This window comes from Odocoileus virginianus, chromosome 17 (genome assembly GCF_023699985.2).
Source record: "Odocoileus virginianus isolate 20LAN1187 ecotype Illinois chromosome 17, Ovbor_1.2, whole genome shotgun sequence".
Lineage (NCBI taxonomy): Eukaryota > Metazoa > Chordata > Mammalia > Artiodactyla > Cervidae > Odocoileus > Odocoileus virginianus.
Window position 1 is genome coordinate 24,802,366 of NC_069690.1, and position 21,077 is coordinate 24,823,442.

The window sequence follows — 21,077 nt, forward strand, 5'->3', positions numbered from 1 at the left end:
GATCTTTTTCTAGTTGTACCTCAGACTCTGATCTCCCCGCCCTCAGGAAGTGAAAGCCTCGCCACGCTGTCAAGTGCATGCTGGGAGCTGGAGTCCCCCTAAAGGCTGCCGGTGACCGTGAGGTGAGCCGCGTCGCTGGGAGCCTCTAGCACGTGGCGGGAAGGGGCGGTGCGCACTAGCTGTCTGCTCCCGAGAGCCGCGGGAGCTGCCCGCCCTCGCGTCTCGCGTCGCGGCGCCTCCAGTCGCTGTGCCCTCCCGACATGCCCGAGGAGGCGGGCTTCCCGCCCGCCAAGAAATTCCGGGCGAGCGCCGGGCCTCCGAGCCGCACCGGGTCCTGCCCTCCCGGGCGGCGTGTGGTGATGCTGCTGGCCGCTGGCGGGGGCGGAGGAGGTGGAGGCGGAGGCCGGAGGCAGCAGCCGCCCCTGGCCCAGCCCTCGGCCAGCCCCTACCCCGAGGCCGTGGAGAAGCAGCGCCGGAATCTGCCCATCTTCCAGGCGCGAGGCCAGCTGTTGGCCCAGCTCCGAAACCTGGACAGCGCCGTCCTTATCGGTGAGTGACCGTGCCGGCGGGTCCTTCTTCGCTCCCCGTTCGTTCTCTTGAGAGAACAGCTTTTCCTAGGTGGCTTCTCACCGTCTTTTATCCGTTTCTGCAACAAACCTGACCGCCTATTTCTGTTCGGAGCCAGAGAGGGGCCTCGGAAGAGAGTCGGACAGTACCCCTTTCTGGAGGTGCTCACAGTCCGGGCGAGTGACCACACGTTAGGCAAAAACTCGCCTTCTGGGCCGGAAGGGTAGAGGGATGTACCGAAGACTTGGGGGAGTTTAGAAAAGTGGATCTGAGCCGGTCTGGAGGGGACGACAAGGGGGTGGACCTAGAAAGGCGTTGGACACAGGAGAGAGCCTGCGGTACAAGAGACGAAGTGGAGACGAGACAGTCCAGTCTGAGGGAAGAAGTAGTTTCTCGTGCATTAATTGAGGGCCGGGAACCGATTGCAAGGGGCTTTGATCCCCAGCGTCTTAAGTAAGAGGAGCCCCTGAAAGACGGAGAGGATGAGCCTCCAAAGAGGAGATCCAGGAGAGCTGATAGTTTAAAGGAACAGAGTTGTTAAGAAGAAGGCAGCGAACAAATGCAAAAATGAAGTCCAGTAAGCAGGGACCCCCAAAATGCCCACTGGATTGGGTGGGAGTTTTTGACTGGGGATGGAGGTGAGCGCTGTTTTGGCAGAGCTGTGGGATGGGAACTGATTTGTCATTGCGCTGGAAGTGAGGAGGTCATGAAGGCAGTGGGAACAGACTTCTGTTTCGAGAAGAAGCAGGGGGACCTATCGGAACTTGCAGGTCTTCATAGGTTAAGGGGAAGAACTCAGTAGAGAGGGAGGCTGAAGATGGAAAGTGGGCACTGACAGCAGAGATGGAGGGCGTGGGGAAAGGGGGCCCTTGGCAACAAGGGTTAGAGCTGGCACTGGCCTGGAATAGAAGGAAGGCGGTGCAAGAGGTTAGGGGACTGGAGGAAGGTGGTAAGAATGGGGTGACTGCAGAAGAGCTTGTAGGAGGAGATGGAGGGAAACTGTCTCTGAGGATTTCACTTTTTCTATGAAGTAGGTGCAGGAGCTCTTCTGAGAATGGGACTTACGGGGTCCTTGGGGAGGATGGGGACAGAGGAAAGGGGCTGCAAAAACAAGAACAAGGATCAGCCGTGGTGCTGGCACCCAGGTGCATTTGGCCCCATGGCAAACTAAGGTCGTTGTCAGCCCAGTTGGGTTATTTCACTATAGTGATGCTCAGTTTCTTTATTATTATTTTAGCTGCACAAGGTTTTTGATTGTGGTGCTCTGGCTTCTCTGGTTGCAGAGCACAGACTCGAGCTCCGGTTTAGTAGTTGCGGTCCTTGGGCTTAGTTACTTCGCAGCATGTAGGATCCTACTTCCACCAGGGATCGAACTTGCATTCCCTGCCTTGGAAGGCGGATTCTTAACCACCGGACCACCAGGGAAGTCCCCAGTGCTCAGTTTCTTGGTGTAGGAGCAGAAGAGATGGGCAGGGAGACTTTGATCGAAGTTTGGGTTTTGCCTGATGAACTCAGTAGGAGAAGTGCAAGATAATCAAGTTCTTCATCCATAATTCATGTCCAGGTCAGGAAGGATGAGCCACAGGGGAGAAAATGGAGGGATGATGGGCCTGTAGGACTCGGTGGGGTGGGGGCTGGGGGGGTAGTGGTAGTGTGGAGGGAGGGATGCCCAGGCTTACAGTTCTTTGTTCTGGTCGGGTACTGGGAAGGAAACACAGGAGGGTAGTAATAAGGTTGGGTGCTTACTGTGTGTAGTGCTCAGGTACATGAAAGAGACAGGCTTCTGTCCTCCCAAGACTTCTGATGCTGGAGGCAAACAGAAACGTTTCAACACTCTTACACAGTGTAGAGTGATCAGTGATGGAGGAGAGATGAACGAGGCACTAAGGAACACAGAGGCGGGTGCAGCCCTTGGGGAGAAAGTTTGAGGTCTAATTCATCTTGTGGAGTTTGTCACGCAGGCAGTGCGGGAGCAGATACTTCATAATCGAGTGGGCAAAGGCAGAGGGTTTGAAAGGAGGCAGCAGGGTGGGTGAGGAGTCAGCTATGGCTGCAGTGTCGGAACAGATGTCTCTTCATGTCAGTACATTTATATCTCATTTATCCCTTCGAAAAGTAGGACTTTTTATATAAAGGCTGTATTTCACTGTATGTCTTTACTGTACCAGTTACTATTGCTAACCATTTACATAGTTTCCAAATTTAACTGCCATGAGCAAAGGTGACTAAAACACTTTTGAAGCTGATTCTTTATGCACATCATTATTTCCTTAGAGTCAGTTCCTGCAAGTGGAATTGTGGGTCAAGAGTATAAACATTTTAAAGATTTTCCTACTATAGTTTGACCTTCTGAGAAGCAATTCCAGTTAACACTCCACTAGCAGTATTCATGGGTGCATATTTTCCCATGACTTTATCGACGTATTTTCTTTCTTTTCTCTAATATTTATTTATTTTATTTTGCTGTGCTGGCTCTTAGTTGCAGCCTAGGGATCTGTAGTTGGGGCACGCAGGATCTAGTTCCCTGACCAGGGATTGAACCCAAGCCCCCTGCTTTGGGAGTGCTAGGGAAGTCCCTCAAGTATTCTTATGTCTTTTCCTTCTGACTTTGATCTGTTGGGGTTTTTTGTTGTTGTTGTTCAGGTTTAAATGAGACTTTTCTTCTTTCCTAGGGGAAACAGGCTCGGGGAAGACAACACAGATTCCTCAGTACCTGTACGAAGGGGGGATTGGCCGCCAGGCCATCATTGCTGTGACCCAGCCTCGTCGAGTGGCTGCCATCTCTCTGGCTGCCAGAGTCTCTGATGAGAAGAGAACAGAACTTGGGAAGCTGGTACCTAACTTCTTTTTCAGTAACAGTTCTTGGTCCCCCACACCTCACTCCCCTCCTCCCCTGCCACTTCCCTGACTTTTTTATTTTTCTAAACAAGACTACTTATACATCTCAAGCTTCTTTCTTTCTTTTTTTTTTTTGCCAAGTTTCTTTCTTGCCACAGTTGTTTCAGTCTCAGAGTTCTTTATTAGTTCCTTAGACATCAGAGGGTCTATCAGTCCTATTTGCTTTGCTTTCAAAGTCTGTTGGCAAGTAGAATAAATTAGTTGTTTTCCTTGAGCATGTTTAAGGCTTCAGTAACACTTGCTAGGTCTCTTTTTTTTTTTTTTGCTAGGTCTCTTTATCTATATATCTTTCTACAAACTTGTAAGTATTTTCCTAGCATATAGGTGGTTATTGAGAATGAGTTCCAGAAGCGTATGTAAGTCAGATTTATTTGTGTTCATGCATTTGACTTCAAAACATCTTTTCACTTGTGTATGTAGCTTCGCTTGAAGTGGCTGAGGGGAGGGGACTAGTGTTACATCCTTCGCAGAGTTTCTCATCGTTGCAGCTGAGGGTGCGTGTCCATTTTCCTGGGAGCAGGGTAGGGTCGGAGTGGGTTGTGTTCACTACACTAGCACTAGCGCCTGGCGCCCTTCTGGATACACTGGGTGCAGCAGACATGTTTGCTGGATGAATGAGTGGTACCTCTGCACAGGTCGGCTACACGGTGCGCTTCGACGATGTCACCTCTGACGACACCAAGATCAAGTTCCTGACCGATGGCATGCTCTTGCGCGAGGCCATTTCGGACTCCCTGCTCCGGAAGTACAGCTGCATCATTTTGGATGAAGCCCACGAGCGGACTATCCACACGGATGTGCTGTTCGGGGTGGTGAAAGCTGCACAGAAGAGGCGAAAGGAGCTGGGGAAGCTGCCTCTCAAAGTGGGTGCAGCCGTTCTGCTTCGGGACTCGGGGCAAAGGTGCTGGGGGGTCGGGGGGAGAGGAGCACGGCCTCCCAAGCAGCCTTCAGGGCTTGGCAGGGCACAGAAAGGCTGGCCCGAACCTTTCTCCCATCCTCCACGCCCTTCTCGCCGGCAGGTGATTGTGATGTCAGCCACAATGGATGTGGACCTATTCTCCCAGTATTTCAATGGAGCCCCTGTCCTCTACCTGGAGGGCCGGCAGCACCCGATCCAGATTTTCTACACCAAGCAACCCCAGCACGATTACCTGCATGCCGCCCTGGTCTCCGTCTTCCAGATCCACCAGGTAGGCAGTGGGGAGCAGATTCCTGGAAAGGCCTGTTTGACCTTGAAGTCAGCCTTGAGAAGAAAAGCTGCTGGACCAAACTGCTTTGTAAGCTGTGTTCTTTAGGTGAATAAGGAATTTCTTTGCCATGTCCCGTTTTTATACTTTTTTATAATATCTCCCTTTTCCTCTTAAAAAAAAAAAAATTTAAACTCCGACCAGCATGTTTCTTCAGCTGAGCTGGAAAACCTCCATGTGTTAGAGCAGTGGCCCGTGTGCATAATGTGATCAGAACCCCCAGTAAGAAGCACATTTTGTGTTGCAACCAGGATACCACGTGTAGAACTGAGTGGAAAGGAGTCTTAGGAAAATACTGCCTCCTTTTACTCAATGTGATATTCTGTCTCATTAAAAAATAAAAAGTTGGTGTATTAGCCAATAATGGAGTGCAATTTAGAGTTTTCTTTTTTAAAAAAATGTATTAGAGAAACATTTCAACAATTTTTTCATTTTAGTAAACATTTATTTAAAAATTTGAGTGTATAACCTCGTTTTTTGGTTTAACTTGTATATAATTGACTGTTTTTACCTTCCCATTAACTTTCTGAAAATATCTAGAAGCCAACTTTTTAAAAATATTTATTTATTTATTTAATTGGCTGCTTCAGGTCTCAGTTGTGGCACACATCATCTTTGGTCGCAGTGCACAGACTTTCTAGTTGCGGCACACAGGCCGATAGTTGCCACTCACAGACTCAGTTGCCCCGTAGCACGTGGAATCTTATTTCCCCGACCAGGGATCAAACTCATGTCCCCTACATTGAAAGGTGTATTCTTAACTATAGGACCACCAGGGAAGTCCCAGTCAGCCTTGTTTAGCTGCCAGAAGCAAACTTGAGATAAGGATATTTTATGAATGATACCTGTGGTGCCCTCAAGTTATATAATAGCTTTGATGAGTCCTCCTACTGATGAAGCTTTTATTGTTTTAGATTTTATCCTGTCTATGTGTGTGTACCTCTGAACATTTGTCTTCTTAACACTGAGCTAAAAAAGTATATACACACACATAAATACATAGATCCGTGTATGCAAACATAGCCATAGTGTATATACAGAAAGAAAAAAATGTGGTGTTAGTCACTCAGTCATGTCCGAGTCTTAGTAACCCCATGGACTGTAGCCTCCCAGGCTCCTCTGTCCATGGAATTCTCCAGGCAAGAATACTGGAGTGGGTTGCCATTCCCTTCTCCAGGGGATCTTCCTGAACCAGAAATCAAATCCTGGGTCTCCCACATTGCAGGCAGATTCTTTGTTGTCTGAGCCATATTTGCCTTCATTACATGTACGTGTACATACAAATACAGGTAGTCGGACATGACAGAGCAACTTGCACACCTTCACAAATACAGATAATTATTGAACATTTTTCAGTTATTTTGTCAAACAGGCATCCTACAAATTAATGTGTCTAAACAGACTTCAAAGAAGATTGGGTCAATTGAGTATATATGTACTTAACACTTAGATGTTCTTCCCTTCTCAAGGTGAAGGACCCAGCTAAACCTGAGATACCAAGCCCTTGCCCAAGTTCTGGGTGCTTTGGGGGTTTATGAAAATGCGTTTGATGGCCTCATTCACTAAGGGCTCCTTTTCCAGCCTCTGGCCATTTTCATGGGTCAGGGTTTCTCTAAGTTGTCTCCTTTGTCAGCTTCATCTTTCAAGATTATTACGAAAGGAAGGCAGCTCCGGGCAGGTTTTATTTGCTTGTGTGGTTGTGCTTTTTCATGGCACTGTTCTTGTTGCAAAAGCAATCTGGTGATTTCCCTTCAAAATCCCCTTAATTTTTCCTTATCTCTTTTTATCCCCTCTTAATTCACTTTTAAACATAGTTGGCTAACTTGAATAAGATGCAGCTGTGCATTTGGTGAAGTTGTTTTTTTCTTCCCCAGGGGTGACACCAATATCTAGGCTCAGTTACAGCTCCAAAGTTAAGAATAACTGGGAAACTTCATTAAGGACCATTGTTCTGTTCAGTGCCACCTGCGCATCTGTCAAGGCCCAGTAACCCCAGTAGCCCCGCTCTGCCTTCTCTGTAGGAAGCGCCCTCCTCGCATGACATCCTGGTGTTTCTCACGGGGCAAGAGGAGATCGAAGCCGTGAGTAAGACCTGCCGGGACATCGCCAAGCACCTCCCCGATGGCTGCCCCTCCATGCTGGTCCTTCCGCTCTACGCCTCCCTGCCCTACGCCCAGCAGCTGCGCGTCTTCCAGGGGGCCCCAAAGGTGAGTGCACCCCGTCTCCTGCCCAGGCCCATCCCTGGGTACCCAGATGCACCAGTGGGGCCTGTGCCCCTGTCAGCGGGCTCCAGATAAGATGTGTGGACAGGGTGCCCAGGTATCTCTCTCACAAGCTGGAAAGACGCAAGCACGTAATGCAGGGCTGCAGACATGGCTCTCCCATGGTAGGAACAGGGAGACAGTTGTCTGGGGTTGAGGGAGATATGCACACGGAAGCCGGAAGCTCCCTGAGGGACTCTCCCGGCGTCCACAGTAAACAAGCACGTGTCCACCGTATGTTTTCTGGGTACCCCTGCTGTGCCAGGTACTGCGCCAACACCAGACACACACTGTTCCTCATCCTCTCAAGAACCACAAGGCCGGTCTCCATTCCAGTTCAGAAACCTGAGGCCCCAAGAGGTGAAGTGATAGGTGCCCACAGGGTACAGTAAGTACCAGGCAGGGCCAGGATCCCAGGCCACATCTACTTCTTCCTGGCTCTAATGCCCATCCCACCACCCCTCATCACCTCAAAACAAGCCTTGAAGACTGAAACACCCAGCCCCCCAACCCAACACTGACCCGGCCATCAGTATTAATAACTGTCGAGATAGCAGAGTCATCTCTTCTTGATCATGAGTGAATTGTGACAGTTAGCGATGAGGAATATGTTTTCGAACTTCTGCATCATACATGTGTCATGTGGCTTTTTGGTTTTCTTCCTCCTTTTAGGGTTATCGCAAAGTGATCATTTCAACCAACATCGCTGAAACCTCCATAACCATTACAGGAATAAAATATGTAGTTGACACGGGCATGGTTAAAGCAAAGAAGTATAACCCTGGTGAGAACTTGTAGCCCCTGACGTCTCTTCTCTGTGTAGTGAGCGGCCCGTGGTCCTGCAGTTTCCCCACCTGAGCATTTCACGTGTTTGAGTACCAGGCGCCCCATCCAGCAGGCAGGGCCAGAAAGACACATGAGGCAGGGAAGAAGAGCCCATCCGTGGCAAACCTGGGGACAGAGGGTCAAGGACCTGGGCAGAGGGACTGAAATTCCATCAGAAGGTGGGTGAGAATGGTGGCTGTCAGGGCAGGGACAGCCCGATACCACATCAGAGGCTTCCTGGGAAATGATATCTGAGCACGGCTGGTTCAATCCCCAGTCTCTCAGAAAGAAGCAGGACCCCACCCCCAGCTGGGCCAAGGCACTAGCTGTTTCCTGACTGTGTGCAGTGCACAGCTTGCTTGAAGTCATTTTTATTCAGGTCTGTTTTCTGCCTTGCTTTATTCCATGGAGGATTTGAGGCAGCTGACATGATAGCTCCCAGGTGTTCACTTCAAATGAATTGCTAAGCATTCAAGGATGCTGACTTTCATGTGTGTTTCTTGGGGACCATGTTTGTGAAAGGGCTTGGTTCTCCACACTGTCTGGCACCGCGTACACCTTTATCAAGAAAATCAGTCTCGTTTACTCCTAGGTGTAGTGACATGACACCGTCTCTCTTTTATAATAGAACAGAGCAAGGCTGTAGCCCACAAGGGACTGGAGGCGTTTCATTTTGAGGTCATGATCAGTGGGCGACCAACCATCCTGGTTTGCTGGAAACTGGGTTTTGGCACTGAAAATGCCACCTCTTGGAGAACCCCTGAGTCCTAGGCCATCCCAGAGGTTGTTTTCAATTGTGACCTAAGGCAAGGCCTCTGAAATCTCGCCTTGGCCACTGCCCCAAGCTCAAGGTCCTTCTGATGCTATAGTCACAGATTTCACATAGTGTTCATGGCGAGGCCGCTTTTTACCACAAACCAGTCTGGTTACCTGCTTTCTGACAGATTGTTGATTAGTCACTAAATGGTGGCCAGCTCTTTGTAATACCATGGACTGTAGCCTGCCAGGCTCCTCATGGAATTCTCTAGGCAAGAATACTGGAGTGGGTTGCCATTTCCTCCTCCAGGGCATCTTCCTGACCCAAGGATTGCACCCACATCTCCTGCATTAGCAGGCGGATTCTTTACCACCGAGCCACGAGGGAAGCCCATTTTCCAATGTAGCCTTGAGTTTTTCTGGACTCATGTATTGCAGAAAGAATCCTGGGTATCCCCAGGAATGCTCCTCATTGTCTACGTTGTAGAAGGAGTTTGTTCACATGACGAGCAGAGTCTGACTTGGCCATTCTCCCACCAGACAGTGGCCTGGAGGTGTTGGCCGTGCAGCGGGTATCAAAGACCCAGGCCTGGCAGCGCACGGGCCGGGCCGGCAGAGAGGACAGCGGCATCTGTTACCGGCTCTACACGGAGGATGAGTTTGAGAAGTTTGAGAAGATGACGGTGCCGGAGATCCAAAGGTAGCCAGTGGGGCTCGCCACCTGCCGTCCGTCCCGAGGTCCCATCGTGCAGCCTGTGTCTCCTCCAACTGCCGCTCCTTGGTGGGTGGCTCTGCCTTGCTGGCTGGGGGGTCAGGCGCCCTTCTGAACCACCTGTGTCTCCGTCTTGCAGGTGTAACCTGGCAAGCGTGATGCTGCAGCTCCTCGCCATGAAAGTCCCAAACGTGCTCACCTTTGACTTCATGTCCAAGCCGTCTCCAGGTAAGTGGAGTCTTTGGGGAGGTGGGCACACAGAGAGGGACCTCCACGGGCTCCACACAGCAGGCCTTCTGGCACTCTCCTTTTTTTTGATTATATATTTATTATTTTTGACTGTGCTGGATCTTTGTCGCTGCACAGGCTTTTCTCTTGTTGCGGCGAGGAGGGGCTACCCTCTAGCTGCAGTGGCTGGTTTTCTCATTGCAGTGGCTTCTCTTGTTGCAGAGCAGTCTGTAGTCTGTAGGGCTCAGTAGTTGCAGCTCCTAGGCCATCAAGCACAGGCTCAGTAGCTGTGGCGCATGGACTAGTTGCTGCATGGCATGTGGGATCTTCCTGGAGCAGGGATTGAACCCATGTCTCCTGCATTGGCAGGTGGGTTGTTAACCACTGAGCAATCAGGGAAGCCCCTGGTGACCTGTTGTTTAGTGTAATTGGGGGGAATAACAACCTTAACTCTCAGAGAAGAGTTTCAGAATCATGGAAGAGACCCAGTGCTGTTCACACCATGTTGGTGCAGAATCAGGGGCTTCATGTCGGCACCATATCTGGTGGGTTCCGTGGTCACAGGAAGCAGGGAAGGTAGTCTAGGGGGGTCCACAGGTTACTGCAGCCCCAACGAACTTTGACTTTTGCAAAGGGACTGAACAGATTGCGTTTCTTTGCTTTGAGCTGGAATTTGATGGGTCTCTGCCCTTCACCGGAAATCTCCATGGAGGAAGAAAAAGTAGTTGGGATTCTTTGTCATGGTAGCTTAGCCCTTGGCATCCCTTCAACACATACCATTTTCTTTTTCTTTAAAGTGAAGAAGTGTAATTGGTTAAAAAAAGTAAACAGTGGATAAGTAGACATGGACCGCCACAATCTTCAGGTTCATAGTTTCCCTCCCCGACAGCCACCCTGGGGCCATTTCCTAGTGTCTCCTAGAGAAGATCTATGTGGGTAAGTACATACAGTCTCCTTTTCAAAACATAAATAGCAACACCCATTCAGTCCGTTCTATACTTTTTTTTTCTATCAATTACTAAATTCCTACATATAAAGGAGGAGCAGGGACTTCCCTGGTGGTCCAGTGCTTAAGACTGAGCTCCCAATGCCGGGGTCACAGGTTTAATCCCTGGTCAGGAAACTAAGATCTTGCATTGCCACACAACACCCCCAACCCACCACCACCAAATAAAAGGAGGAACATACATGTCAGGTAGAAGTAAGCCACACCTGTGTACCCATTACTGGGGCCGCCAAACCCTGGGACCGCCCATCCCCACCCCCCTGCCCCTCACCTCCTTCCCACTCCTCCCTCAAGGGCACCACCTCTCAGGTTTGATCTGTGATTCCCTTGCTTTTCTTGAATGTCTATTCCATTCACAAACATGGTTTCAGTTGGTGTGTTTATGTCTCAGTTTTCTGGTGACCTTCGTTTTCATCTGTCATGTTTTGTAAAGTTTACGTTTGATGTATTTTTATCACATAAATACTGTTCCATTCTATGAATAAGCCAAGATGCATTTTTCCTCCTCCTGGTAGACATTGGCACATTGCTTTTTTCACTTAATATATTTTATAGATCAGTTTTCCTCTGTACATATGTATTTATTGCATGCTTAGACATGCATCGTTATGCTTAATAGGTAATACATTTACATAGTTCAAATTAAAAAGGAATTAAAGAGTAAATAGTAAATAATGTCCTTCTCTCCAGGGGCTCCCAAGGCCCCTGGTGTTTCCATTGTTGTGTGTGTCCATCTGAAGACACAGGTCCCTGTACGAGGTTCAGGTATATCCCAGTGTGAAATTCAGAAGTGTAACTTTGCTGGGCTTCAGATTTGCATACATATCGCCAAATTGCAGGCCACTATTTAAAAAGGGAATTGAGGGTTTCCCTGGTGGCTCGGTAAAGAATCTGCCTGCCAGTGCAGGAGACACAGGTTGGATCCCTGGTCCAGGAAGATCTGACATGCCACAGAGCAGTTAGGCCCGTGCACTACAACTGCTGAGCCTGTGCTCCACAACAAGAGAAGCCACCACAGTAGAGAAAAGCCCCAAGCAGCAACGAAGACCCAACACAGCCAAAAAATAAATACGTAAAGTTATTTTTGGAAAATTAAAAAAATGAAAAGAGATGAGCTGAAGACAGTGATGTCATGAATAGCTTTGAAAAGCACCTCATGGGGACAGTGTGGTTGCGGTCTTTACTGTGGTTTGATTTAGGCTTGTCACAAGTGCGCTGATGTGATAAAGCAGCTGCAGCTCCATCCCGTTTTGAGTGTTTGACTGCTCTTCATGTCCTTCTCTCTAGATCACATCCAGGCGGCCATCGCCCAGCTGGAGCTGCTCGGTGCCCTTGAACAGAGGGACGGCCAGCTCAGCCTGACTCCAGTGGGAAGGAAGATGGCGGCGTTCCCGCTTGAACCCAAGTTTGCCAAAGTGAGTGACACCCTCTTCTCAGTCCCCTCTCTGTACCGTACCTTACAGGTCAGCCATCCCACAGGGTCTCCTCAGCCCAGTGCTTCTAGGTTCATCTTCACCTTTTCTCTTAAACGATCATCAACACCTGCTTTGTGTCGAACCTCCACTTACGTTCTGTGTATTTCAAGCTCACATTAAGTCGTGTGTGTGCATGCTCAGTCATGACCAACTCTCTGCAACCCCCTGGATTGTAGCCCACAGGCTTATCTGTCCATGGAATTTTCCAGGCAAGAATACTGGAGTGGTAAATGAAAAAAAAAAAAAAATACTGGAGTGGGTTGCCATTTCCTCCACCAATGAAGTCATGAGCCCTACCTATATGGATCATACAAGAAAGGCAGCTATCTGTTCTACCGAAAATAATATACAAATAAATATATAAAAGAGCATAACATATATTGTCGTGGTTTTAGAAACACCTGCCCCTTTACGCCTTACAAGGGAAGCTGCAGAAGCAATATATGGAAATTCAGAAGCCAGGAAAAAACTGGACTCACACAGTATTTCCTTGTGGTTTGCAGACCATCCTCCTGTCCCCCAAATTCCACTGCACGGAGGAGATACTGACCATTGTCTCCCTGCTGTCCGTGGACAGCGTTCTCTACAACCCTCCATCCCGGCGGGATGAAGTGCAGAGCATGCGCAAGAAGTTTGTGTCCAGCGAGGGCGATCACCTCACCCTGCTCAATGTCTACCGGACCTTCAAGAACACCGGCGGGAACAAGGTAGGCCTTGTCCTCTTCCTCTTCTCAAACAGGGCCTTCATTTATCAAGAAAATTTTAAAAATAAATAAATATTTGGGGGAGTTCCCTTTTGGCCTAGTGGTTAGGATTCCAGGCCTTCACTTGCCATGGCCTGGGTTCAATCCTTAGTCGGGGAACTAAGATCCCGCCTGCCGAGTGGCTGCCCTTCCCAAAAGAATCAGTAATTGTGCCATACCATACATGCTTTACCTTTGTATTTTAATGCAGTCAGTTCTTAAGAAAATTCACTACCTAGGTTTAGTAGTTGTAAACATTTTGCTCCGTTTACCTCAATTTATTTGTTTATTTTCTCTTGTTGGCCACTCTGCATGGCATGTGGAACTTCCCTGATGAGGGATGGAACCCATGCCTCCTGCAGTGGAAGTGCAGAGACCTAGCCACTGGACCACCAGGGAAGGCCATGTCAGGTTATTTTTAAGGAAATAAATGCTGTGGACACAGCAAGAGCCCCAAGCCGCTCCTCATGTAGTCCTCCCTACCTCCTGTAACCACCGTCCTGAAGTGGGTCTGGACCTCCCTGGGCAACACTGTGCTTTCACTTCTGTCCACAGGCATCGTATGCTACACGTGCTTCCTCACACTACCCTTTGGCTGCTTATTTCTGCCTCTGGCCCCGTAGTGCGCACCCGTCCAGGTCTGCTATGCACGGGGGGGGGCTTCTCGGGAGCCAATACCCAGGGGTGGACCTGCTGGTCTAGGAGCAGCTGCACCCAGCTTCCCCAGAGTGTCAACACCTCTCTACCCTCCCCAGAGTCGTGCAGAAGAGTTCCCATTTCCACCTGCCTCTCCAAATTTGCTGAAATGACTTTCATTTTTTCCAGGTTGATGGATATGAAGTAGTAGTTGTTCAATTGCTAAGTCATGTCCAGCTCTGTGACCCCATGGACTGCAGCATTGCAGGCTTCCCTGTCCTTCACCATCTCCCAGAGTTTGCTCAAACTCATGTCCATCAAGTTGGTGATACCATCCAACCATCTCATCCTCTATTGCCCACTTCTCCTCCTGCCTTCAGTCTTTCCCAGCATCAGGGTCTTTTCCAGTGAGTTGGTTCTTTGCATCAGGTGCCAAAGTATTAAAGTTTCAGCTCCAGCATCAGTCCTTCCAGAGAATATTCAGGGTTGATTTCCTGTAGAATTGACTGGTTTGATCTTCTTGCAGTCCACGGGACTGTCAAGAGTCTTCTCCAGCACTGCAGTTTGAAAGTATCAAATAGTATCTCAGTTATTTGAAACTGTACTGACTTGATTCCTCAAGAGACCAAGAACCTTTGCTTAAGTTTATTGTCATTTGTAGTTAACCTTCTGTGAGTTGTCTGTCCATATCCTTTGTGGCTCTACTGGATTATTGGTCATTTTCTGACTGATTTGTAGGTGTTGTTTTTTTTTTTTAAATATATTCTGAAGATCATCATTCTTTTTCCACTATGGTTTTCATTATGGTTCACGCTTTTTGATATAAAGATATTTTCTTGTATTTACTTTTGGCAACTGCAGTTTAACCTCCGAATCCAAACTATGTTCTAGAAATTATGCTGGGACTTCCCTGGTGGTCCAGCGGTTAATTCATGGTCAGAGAACTAAGACCCCAAATGCTGCATGTTACGACTAAAAAATTTTTTTTAATTAAATAAAAAATTAAAAGGTGTGCTATATTTTTATCTCTGAAGAAACAAGAGGACTGTGACATCTCTTTTTTTCTCCCTGTTCAGGAATGGTGCAAAGAGAACTTTGTCAACAGCAAAAATATGACGCTAGTAGCTGAAGTCAGAGCACAGCTGAGGGACATCTGCATAAAGGTATTTTTCTTCCTGCTGGTCTTTGGGGGGCTAAGCTGTCACCTTTTTCTAGGTGAAAATTCTCAAATTGCTTGTTACTAGTGATTGCAGAAAAACCTCTCATTATAGGAAAATTTTTAAATAAAGAAGAAAGTAAAAATTACCGACAACTCCACCTCTCACCAGTTTGGTCCATTTCATCATGGCTCTGCTTTGAAATGTATTTTTACATGGATAGTTATTAATACATTGTGATTTATATCCAGCTTTTATAAACTTTAACAGTGTTTTCCAATGTTATTAGAATTCTTCCTAAGTTTTCCTTTTAGTGGAAATACCTGTCAATTTTATTCAGTTTACAAAAGCAGTGCATACTTGTTACACGTTGATAGAGTGCAGAAAATAGTGATATATATGCAGTAGAAACTAACACAACATTGTAAAGCAATTATACTCCAATAATAAAAATAAGAAAATAGTGATATATTGTGCAGAAAGTATAAAAGTATAATCCTGCCCCTCCGCAGATAAGCAATAGTCCAGTGTAGATCCTTCTAGCATTTTTCTCTATGTATGTATGTTTTTGTTTATTTGTGTGTTATGCATATAGTGGATATATACATTTTCTTTTTTAAAAAAGTTTGATGCACATTTTGGTTTGCAACTTGTTTTTTTCCACTTGGAGTACCTCTTGAATTTCACTTTGTATGTGGGCTGTCTCTCAGTGCCTGTATATGTCTATCGTTTTTTTTATTGACTTGGTAGCATTTGGCTCCCGTCTTCACTGCAGTTATTTACCAAGTCCCTAGTGGCGGTCATATAGATTGTGCTAGAGTGATCATCCTCCTGCATGAACATCTGTGCTTTGGTGCAGAGAGAATGAACTTCTGGATGGGGAATTTAGATTCTGATAGACATTGCCAAGCCATCCACCACAGTCTCCTACCAGCTCACATTCCCTCTTAGAGGACATGATGTTTCTGTATTCAGTGACTGTGTGATGCACCATGTTTTACCTCAGAGGTGGGGTAGTTTGTGTTCGCAGTCTCCTGTGTTGAGCACTGAGTGTCCTCGTTTTGCTGCTGTGAACAACTCTGTGGTGACCAGACGTCTCTGTATAAGGCCTCTTCTGAGACAGCCCCCAGTGCAGACCACCCACATGACCCTGGGAGACAGTTGTCGCCCTTACCCAGGCCCGTGTCCGATGCCAGCAGCCTATTGTTAGCACTGAAGTAACTTCTTTCCAGGCTTCCCAGGTGGCTCAGTGCTAAAGAATCTACCTGCCAAAATAGGAGACGTGGATTCAATCCCTGGTTCGGGAAGATCCCCTGGAGAAGGAAATGGCAACCCACTCCAGTATTCTTGCCTGGAGGATCCCATGGACAGAGGAGCTGGCGGGCTACAGTCTGCAGGGTCACAAAGAGTTGGGCATGACCGAGCGACTGAGCACACGGCTCTTTTCACAGTAGCCTGTTGTGTTCTGTGTTGCATACATGTTTTCACCCCTCTTGTCCTTGAATGGCTTTCCTGCTAGACCATCCCTTGGCTTTGTGAGTTTTCTCATCTTTTACTGACAGTAGAAGGGGTGCTCCTCGACCCGCGCTCACCTCAGGCATCTGAGGCAGCTTCCCGGAGGTCAGTGTCCACCCCGGATGCCAGCCTCCTCTGTGGGCCTTGCACCAGGCTGCACTGTAGGCAGTGTGGCTCCATGTGCCAGGGGTGGCTGCACAGTGCTCACGTCTGGGGTCTTTTCCATGTCTCACTTCCTCCCGAACCAGATGTCCATGCCAATCCTGTCCTCCCGGGGGGACACGGAGAGCATCCGCCGATGCCTGGCGCACAGCCTCTTCATGAGCACCGCTGAGCTGCAGCCGGACGGGTCCTACGCCACCACGGACACCCGCCAGCCAGTGGCCATCCATCCCTCGTCCGTGCTCTTCCACTGCAAGCCGGCCTGCGTCGTGTTCACGGAGCTGCTCTTCACCAACAAGTGCTACATGCGTGACCTGTGCGTTGTGGATGCCGAGTGGCTGTACGAGGCCGCCCCCGACTTCTTCAGGAAGAAGCTGAGGACTGCCAGGAACTGAGCCGCCCTGGTGCCTGGAGCCGGGCCGCAGCCGGCCTCGCTGCGACTTCTAGACGTTGGCACCTACGGAGGCCACGGTGGTTATGGCTGGGTCATGCCTGGCCTCCAGGAGCTTGAGAGCCTCTTTGTCTACGCTCCTCAGACTGCACCGCACAGACATGTAGAGGTCTGGGAGACTTCAAAATGATGCTTTGGGTTCTTGGTGGACGACTTTGGGTGACTTCCTTTACTTCTGAGCCGCAGTTTCCTGATCTGCCAAGTGGGAGTGATGATACTTAGAGGGCTGGAGTCGTGAAGCTCAGAGCGAGTGAAAAGAAAAGTACCCAGAGGTGTGCGTGCCTGTGATAAGCCATGGGGGGCTGGGTGCCGAGGTGCTTGGCTGCTGTCACTGCTTATGTAGGTGCCATGGATCAGGTACAGCAAAACCCCCAAGTCCTTGAGACTGCGGGGGATGGTCTGGGAGGGGGGATGGTCTGGGAGGGCGACCACAGAGGTCACAGAGCTCTTGACCTTGGATCTGTTTGAACATCTATCTGCATGAAGTTGTGTAACAGAAGAGATTAACTTCTGTTTCAGTAGGGAGGTGCTGAGCACCTAACCTCACCCCAGGGCAGGGAGCTTTCACAGCAAAGAAGTGCTAAGCACCTCTCCCCACCCTGCTTTCAGGGAAGTTCCTGAGTGAAGGTATTTGTGTCTTCTGAAGTGGGAAAGCTGATCTTGTGTGTTGTCCTTCAGTCATGTCCAATTCTTTGTGACCCCATGGACTGCAGCACGGCAGGCTTCCCTGTCCTTCACCATCTCACGGAGCTTGCTCAAACTCATGTCCATCGAGTCAGTGATGCCATCCAACCATCTCATCCTCTGTCATCCCCTTCTCCTGCCTTCAATCTTTCCCTGCATCAGGGTCTTTTCCAGTGACTCAGTTCTTCACATCGGCTGGCCAAAGTATTGGAGCTTCTGCTTCAGCATCAGCCCTTCCAATAAACATTCAGGGTTGATTTCAGGTTGTAGTGTGATGGCCTCCAGCATAACCTTCTCTCTCTTTCTGTCTCTGGGCCATAAACCCATGAGCTAAGGGTTGACTGAGCTGAACTTAAGCCATTTCCCTTCTGGCCAGGCCTCTGGGGGCGGGCGGAGGTCAAGCCAGGCAGTCTTGGCTCATCTCCTCCCCTCATCTAGTGTTTATGTTCTTTTATCTTATTTCCCATGATCTTTTTTCCTTCTTCTTAGGAACCAGGGAATATCCTGGCTTTGCTGCTGGCACCTCTTTCTCACACTCATTTTCAACATTTGTCTGAGGGGATTAAAGGGTCTTCACAGACTTCCTGTTCTCATATTTTGAGAAGGGAAAAGACACCAAAAGTCCTTCTTAGCTATTTAATTTGAAAATCGTTGTTGTTTAATAGCTAAGTTGTGTCTGACTCTTTGCAACTTCGTGGGCTGTGGCTCTCTAGGCTCCTCTGTCCATAGGATTTCCCAGGCAAAAATCCTGGAGTGGGTTGCCATTTCCTCCTCCAGGGCATCTTCCCAACCCAGGAATCAAACCTGAGACTTTCCCCAGAGAATGCTTTGGCCTGGAAAGTGCCAAAATTAGCCCTTTTATTGTGCTTAATTGTCTAAACACAATATACAGTATTCTGGTCATTACATACAGTGAATCATACAGCTTTTAAGCAAAGGCCCAAATGGCCTGAGAGACTCTTCAGAGATAACGGATGGTGTCTTCATTTTGGTTCAGTGAGACCCTGGCGGATAGGAACACCCCCTCCCAGGCCTCATGTGTCCACAGTGGTGTATGTCAAGTTTGCCTCAGCACCAGCTGTGGGTCTGAGCAGTCAGACTTTTAGCCAGTGTTCCCAGCTATCGGGGCATATGTGAATTCTTCCTGTTAAAAATAGTTACATTAAGGCCAAAGAAGAGTCGACAGATCCTAAATACCCTGTCTTACTAAATTCTTAGATTTTTCTTGTTCTTACCAGTGCTGACTTTGAGAAGTTTTTCAGAAAAAAAAAACTGTGTTTTTCTCACTTATTTAAGAGTCCTAGGAGGTGTAGCCTGACTTGGTAAAAGAAATTACTGTATTTTTAATAAAACATTCATCACACTGATAAAAAATATTGGGAGTGGAGAGATGTATTATATTTCTCGTAATGTTGCATATTATGGTGGCTCAGACAGTAAAGAATCTTCCTGCCATCTGGGAGACCTGGGTTCAATCCCTGGGTTGAGAAGATCCCCTGGAGAAGGGCATGGCAACCCACTCCAGTATTCTGGCCTAGAGAATCCCCGTGGACCGAGGAGCCTGGCAGGCTACAATCCATGGGGTCACAAAGACTCAGACACAACTAACCAACTAAGCACATTCTCTAGGGCAAGTAAAATTTAGCTTTTAATCATTTTTGTGCACCTCAAAGTTCCTGAACTGTTTCAGGAAATGTATTTTTTCTGAGCAGGATTAAGGGGTAAATAGCTTCTAAATAAATGTAAGTAGCTTCTGTATTTCTGTACAAAGATATATTTATCACTGTAACATTCTGGTAGAGTTTTGATACAGTAGTTTTTTATCAGGCTTTTAAAAAAGTTAACTTTTCACATAACTGCTCAGGGATTAAATCAGATTGGAAAAGCCTATCCCTGCTCCATGTTACTACAAAGAGATACAAGGTTGTTTATACCTAGCTGGAGGGCACAGATAAGTACACTTTAAATTTTCTAATAAAGTTAAATGTTTCACAATGATGTTGCAATCTCATCTTGAACTACTCCTTTCAATCCCTAAAATCTCTGATGGTGTGCCACCTTTTTTTTTTTCCAACTTGTGAAATCCATATCTGGGTGAATCACTAGTTCCCTTGAGCACCTTTATGTATTAATAAATAGATGCACTCCAAGCAGATTGCATGCCTCAGATGTTTGTCTTCTGCTTCTAATAATCATGGAGGGCAGCACAGATCCCATTTACAAGGGGAAGAACTGCCCAACACCCAGTTCTTGGTAGAAACCCTTCCTTAATGTTGCATCTCTGCTAGGAATAAAGAGATGCCAGAAGGGAGACAAGTTTGTGCTCTGTGGAAAGAACTGATTATGTACTGTGATGCACAAATACATTTAATCCAGCTCTCAAGAAAACCTGTGGCCAGACATTTAAGATACCATTCCTTGTGAATATAAAGAAACACTGCACCTGTAGGGAAGCAAGAGTTTTCTTATATTTTATTTGATCAGAATATTATAACTTGCAGGGAAAATCTCAGTTCAGATTTATGTTGTGTTTTGAGACTCTTTTCTTATTCAAACAGGAAGGGATCTGTAGAAGTATCATCATTTGCACATGACTCAAACCCATTAAAGGTGAATCTAGTACATATTGTGTGTGGCTTCTTTCTTGGGTCTCCTTTCCCTTATTCACAGAATGCTGTTTAGAATATATTAATATTAGTCATATCTTTGCCACTGATTTGGAAAGATTTTCTTGGTACCTTATAATATTTTATGGTTTCTGGTAAAGTAGCAACATTGGTTCTTAACCTAAATCTAATGTAAGCCGTGGCTTCTTGCCCCCCGAAAAATAACGTTCCATCAGAACCTGGGTGTAAGGTCGGAGGGCTGCAAGAATTAACCAGGCATCTTGCCTTCAGGAGCTCCAGGTCTGATGGGAATAAGGGGCAGCTGTCAGGTAAACGAGCAATGCCAGGAGGTTTCTGCTGAGAAAAGAATAAAGTACAAGGATCTGGTCACAGAGGCATGAGTTCTGGTTTTTCAGGGAAGAGAGGAGGAAGAGCCAGGAAGGCGTTTCATAGGAGATGACCTCAGAGGCTGGTTTTGGGAGTCGAAGGCAGCAAGAGTGCATTCCACGAAGTCACAGAAAGCCTGGTCGTGCTTGAGAACAGTAGATGGAAATTTGGAGAGTAAGCAGGTACTGGATAGAAGCCAATTAAACAGCAGTCCTGGGACACCAGACTCAGAGCCACTCAGCTAAAGAAGTTTCAGTTCAGTCGCTCAGTCATGTCCAACTCTTTGCGACCCCATGGACTGCTGCATGCCAGGTTTCCCTGTCCATCGCCAGCTCCCGGAGCTTACTCAAACTCATGTCCATCAAGTCAGTGATGTCATCCAACCATCTCATCCTCTGTCGTCCCCTTCTCCTCCTGCCTTCAATCTTTCCCAGCATCAGGGTCTTTTCCAATGAGTCAGTTCTTCGCATCAAGTGGCCAGAGTATTGGAGTTTCAGCTTCAGCATCAGTCTTCCAATGAATATTCAGGACTGATTTCCTTTAGGATTGACTGGTTTGATCTCCTTGCAGTTCAAAGGACTCAAGAGTCTTCTCCAATACCACGGTTTAAAAGCATCAATTCTTCGGCGCTCAGCTTTCTTTATAGTCCAACTTTCACATCCGTACATGATTACTGGGAAAACCATAGCTTTGACTCTACAGACCTTTGTAGGCAAAGCAATGTCTCTGTTTTTAAATATGCTATCTAGATTGGTAATAGC

The 21,077-nt window shown here is 47.6% G+C and overlaps 1 protein-coding gene across 1 annotated transcript; it reads left to right on the plus strand.

Annotated features, from left to right (window-relative positions):
* Positions 1-61: 61 nt before the first annotated feature.
* On the plus strand, positions 62-19,947 carry DHX33 (DEAH-box helicase 33). The gene is made up of 12 exons (XM_020913030.2): positions 62-549; positions 3,240-3,400; positions 4,101-4,328; positions 4,485-4,655; positions 6,734-6,919; positions 7,646-7,757; positions 9,095-9,254; positions 9,406-9,494; positions 11,788-11,915; positions 12,479-12,682; positions 14,431-14,517; positions 16,275-19,947. Exons 1-12 carry the CDS (start codon positions 261-263, stop codon positions 16,581-16,583), a joined length of 2,124 nt encoding a protein of 707 aa, XP_020768689.2. The 5' UTR covers positions 62-260; the 3' UTR covers positions 16,584-19,947.
* Positions 19,948-21,077: the final 1,130 nt, after the last annotated feature.

Bases quoted from the DNA above. Each gene is read 5' to 3' on its own strand.
- DHX33 (XM_020913030.2), top strand. From the start codon at position 261: ATGCCCGAGGAGGCGGGCTTCCCGCCCGCCAAGAAATTCCGGGCGAGC. The intron at 3,401-4,100 runs GTACCTAACTTC...ACCTCTGCACAG, and splicing joins GAACAGAACTTGGGAAGCTG to GTCGGCTACACGGTGCGCTT. The intron at 6,920-7,645 runs GTGAGTGCACCC...TCCTCCTTTTAG, and splicing joins TCTTCCAGGGGGCCCCAAAG to GGTTATCGCAAAGTGATCAT.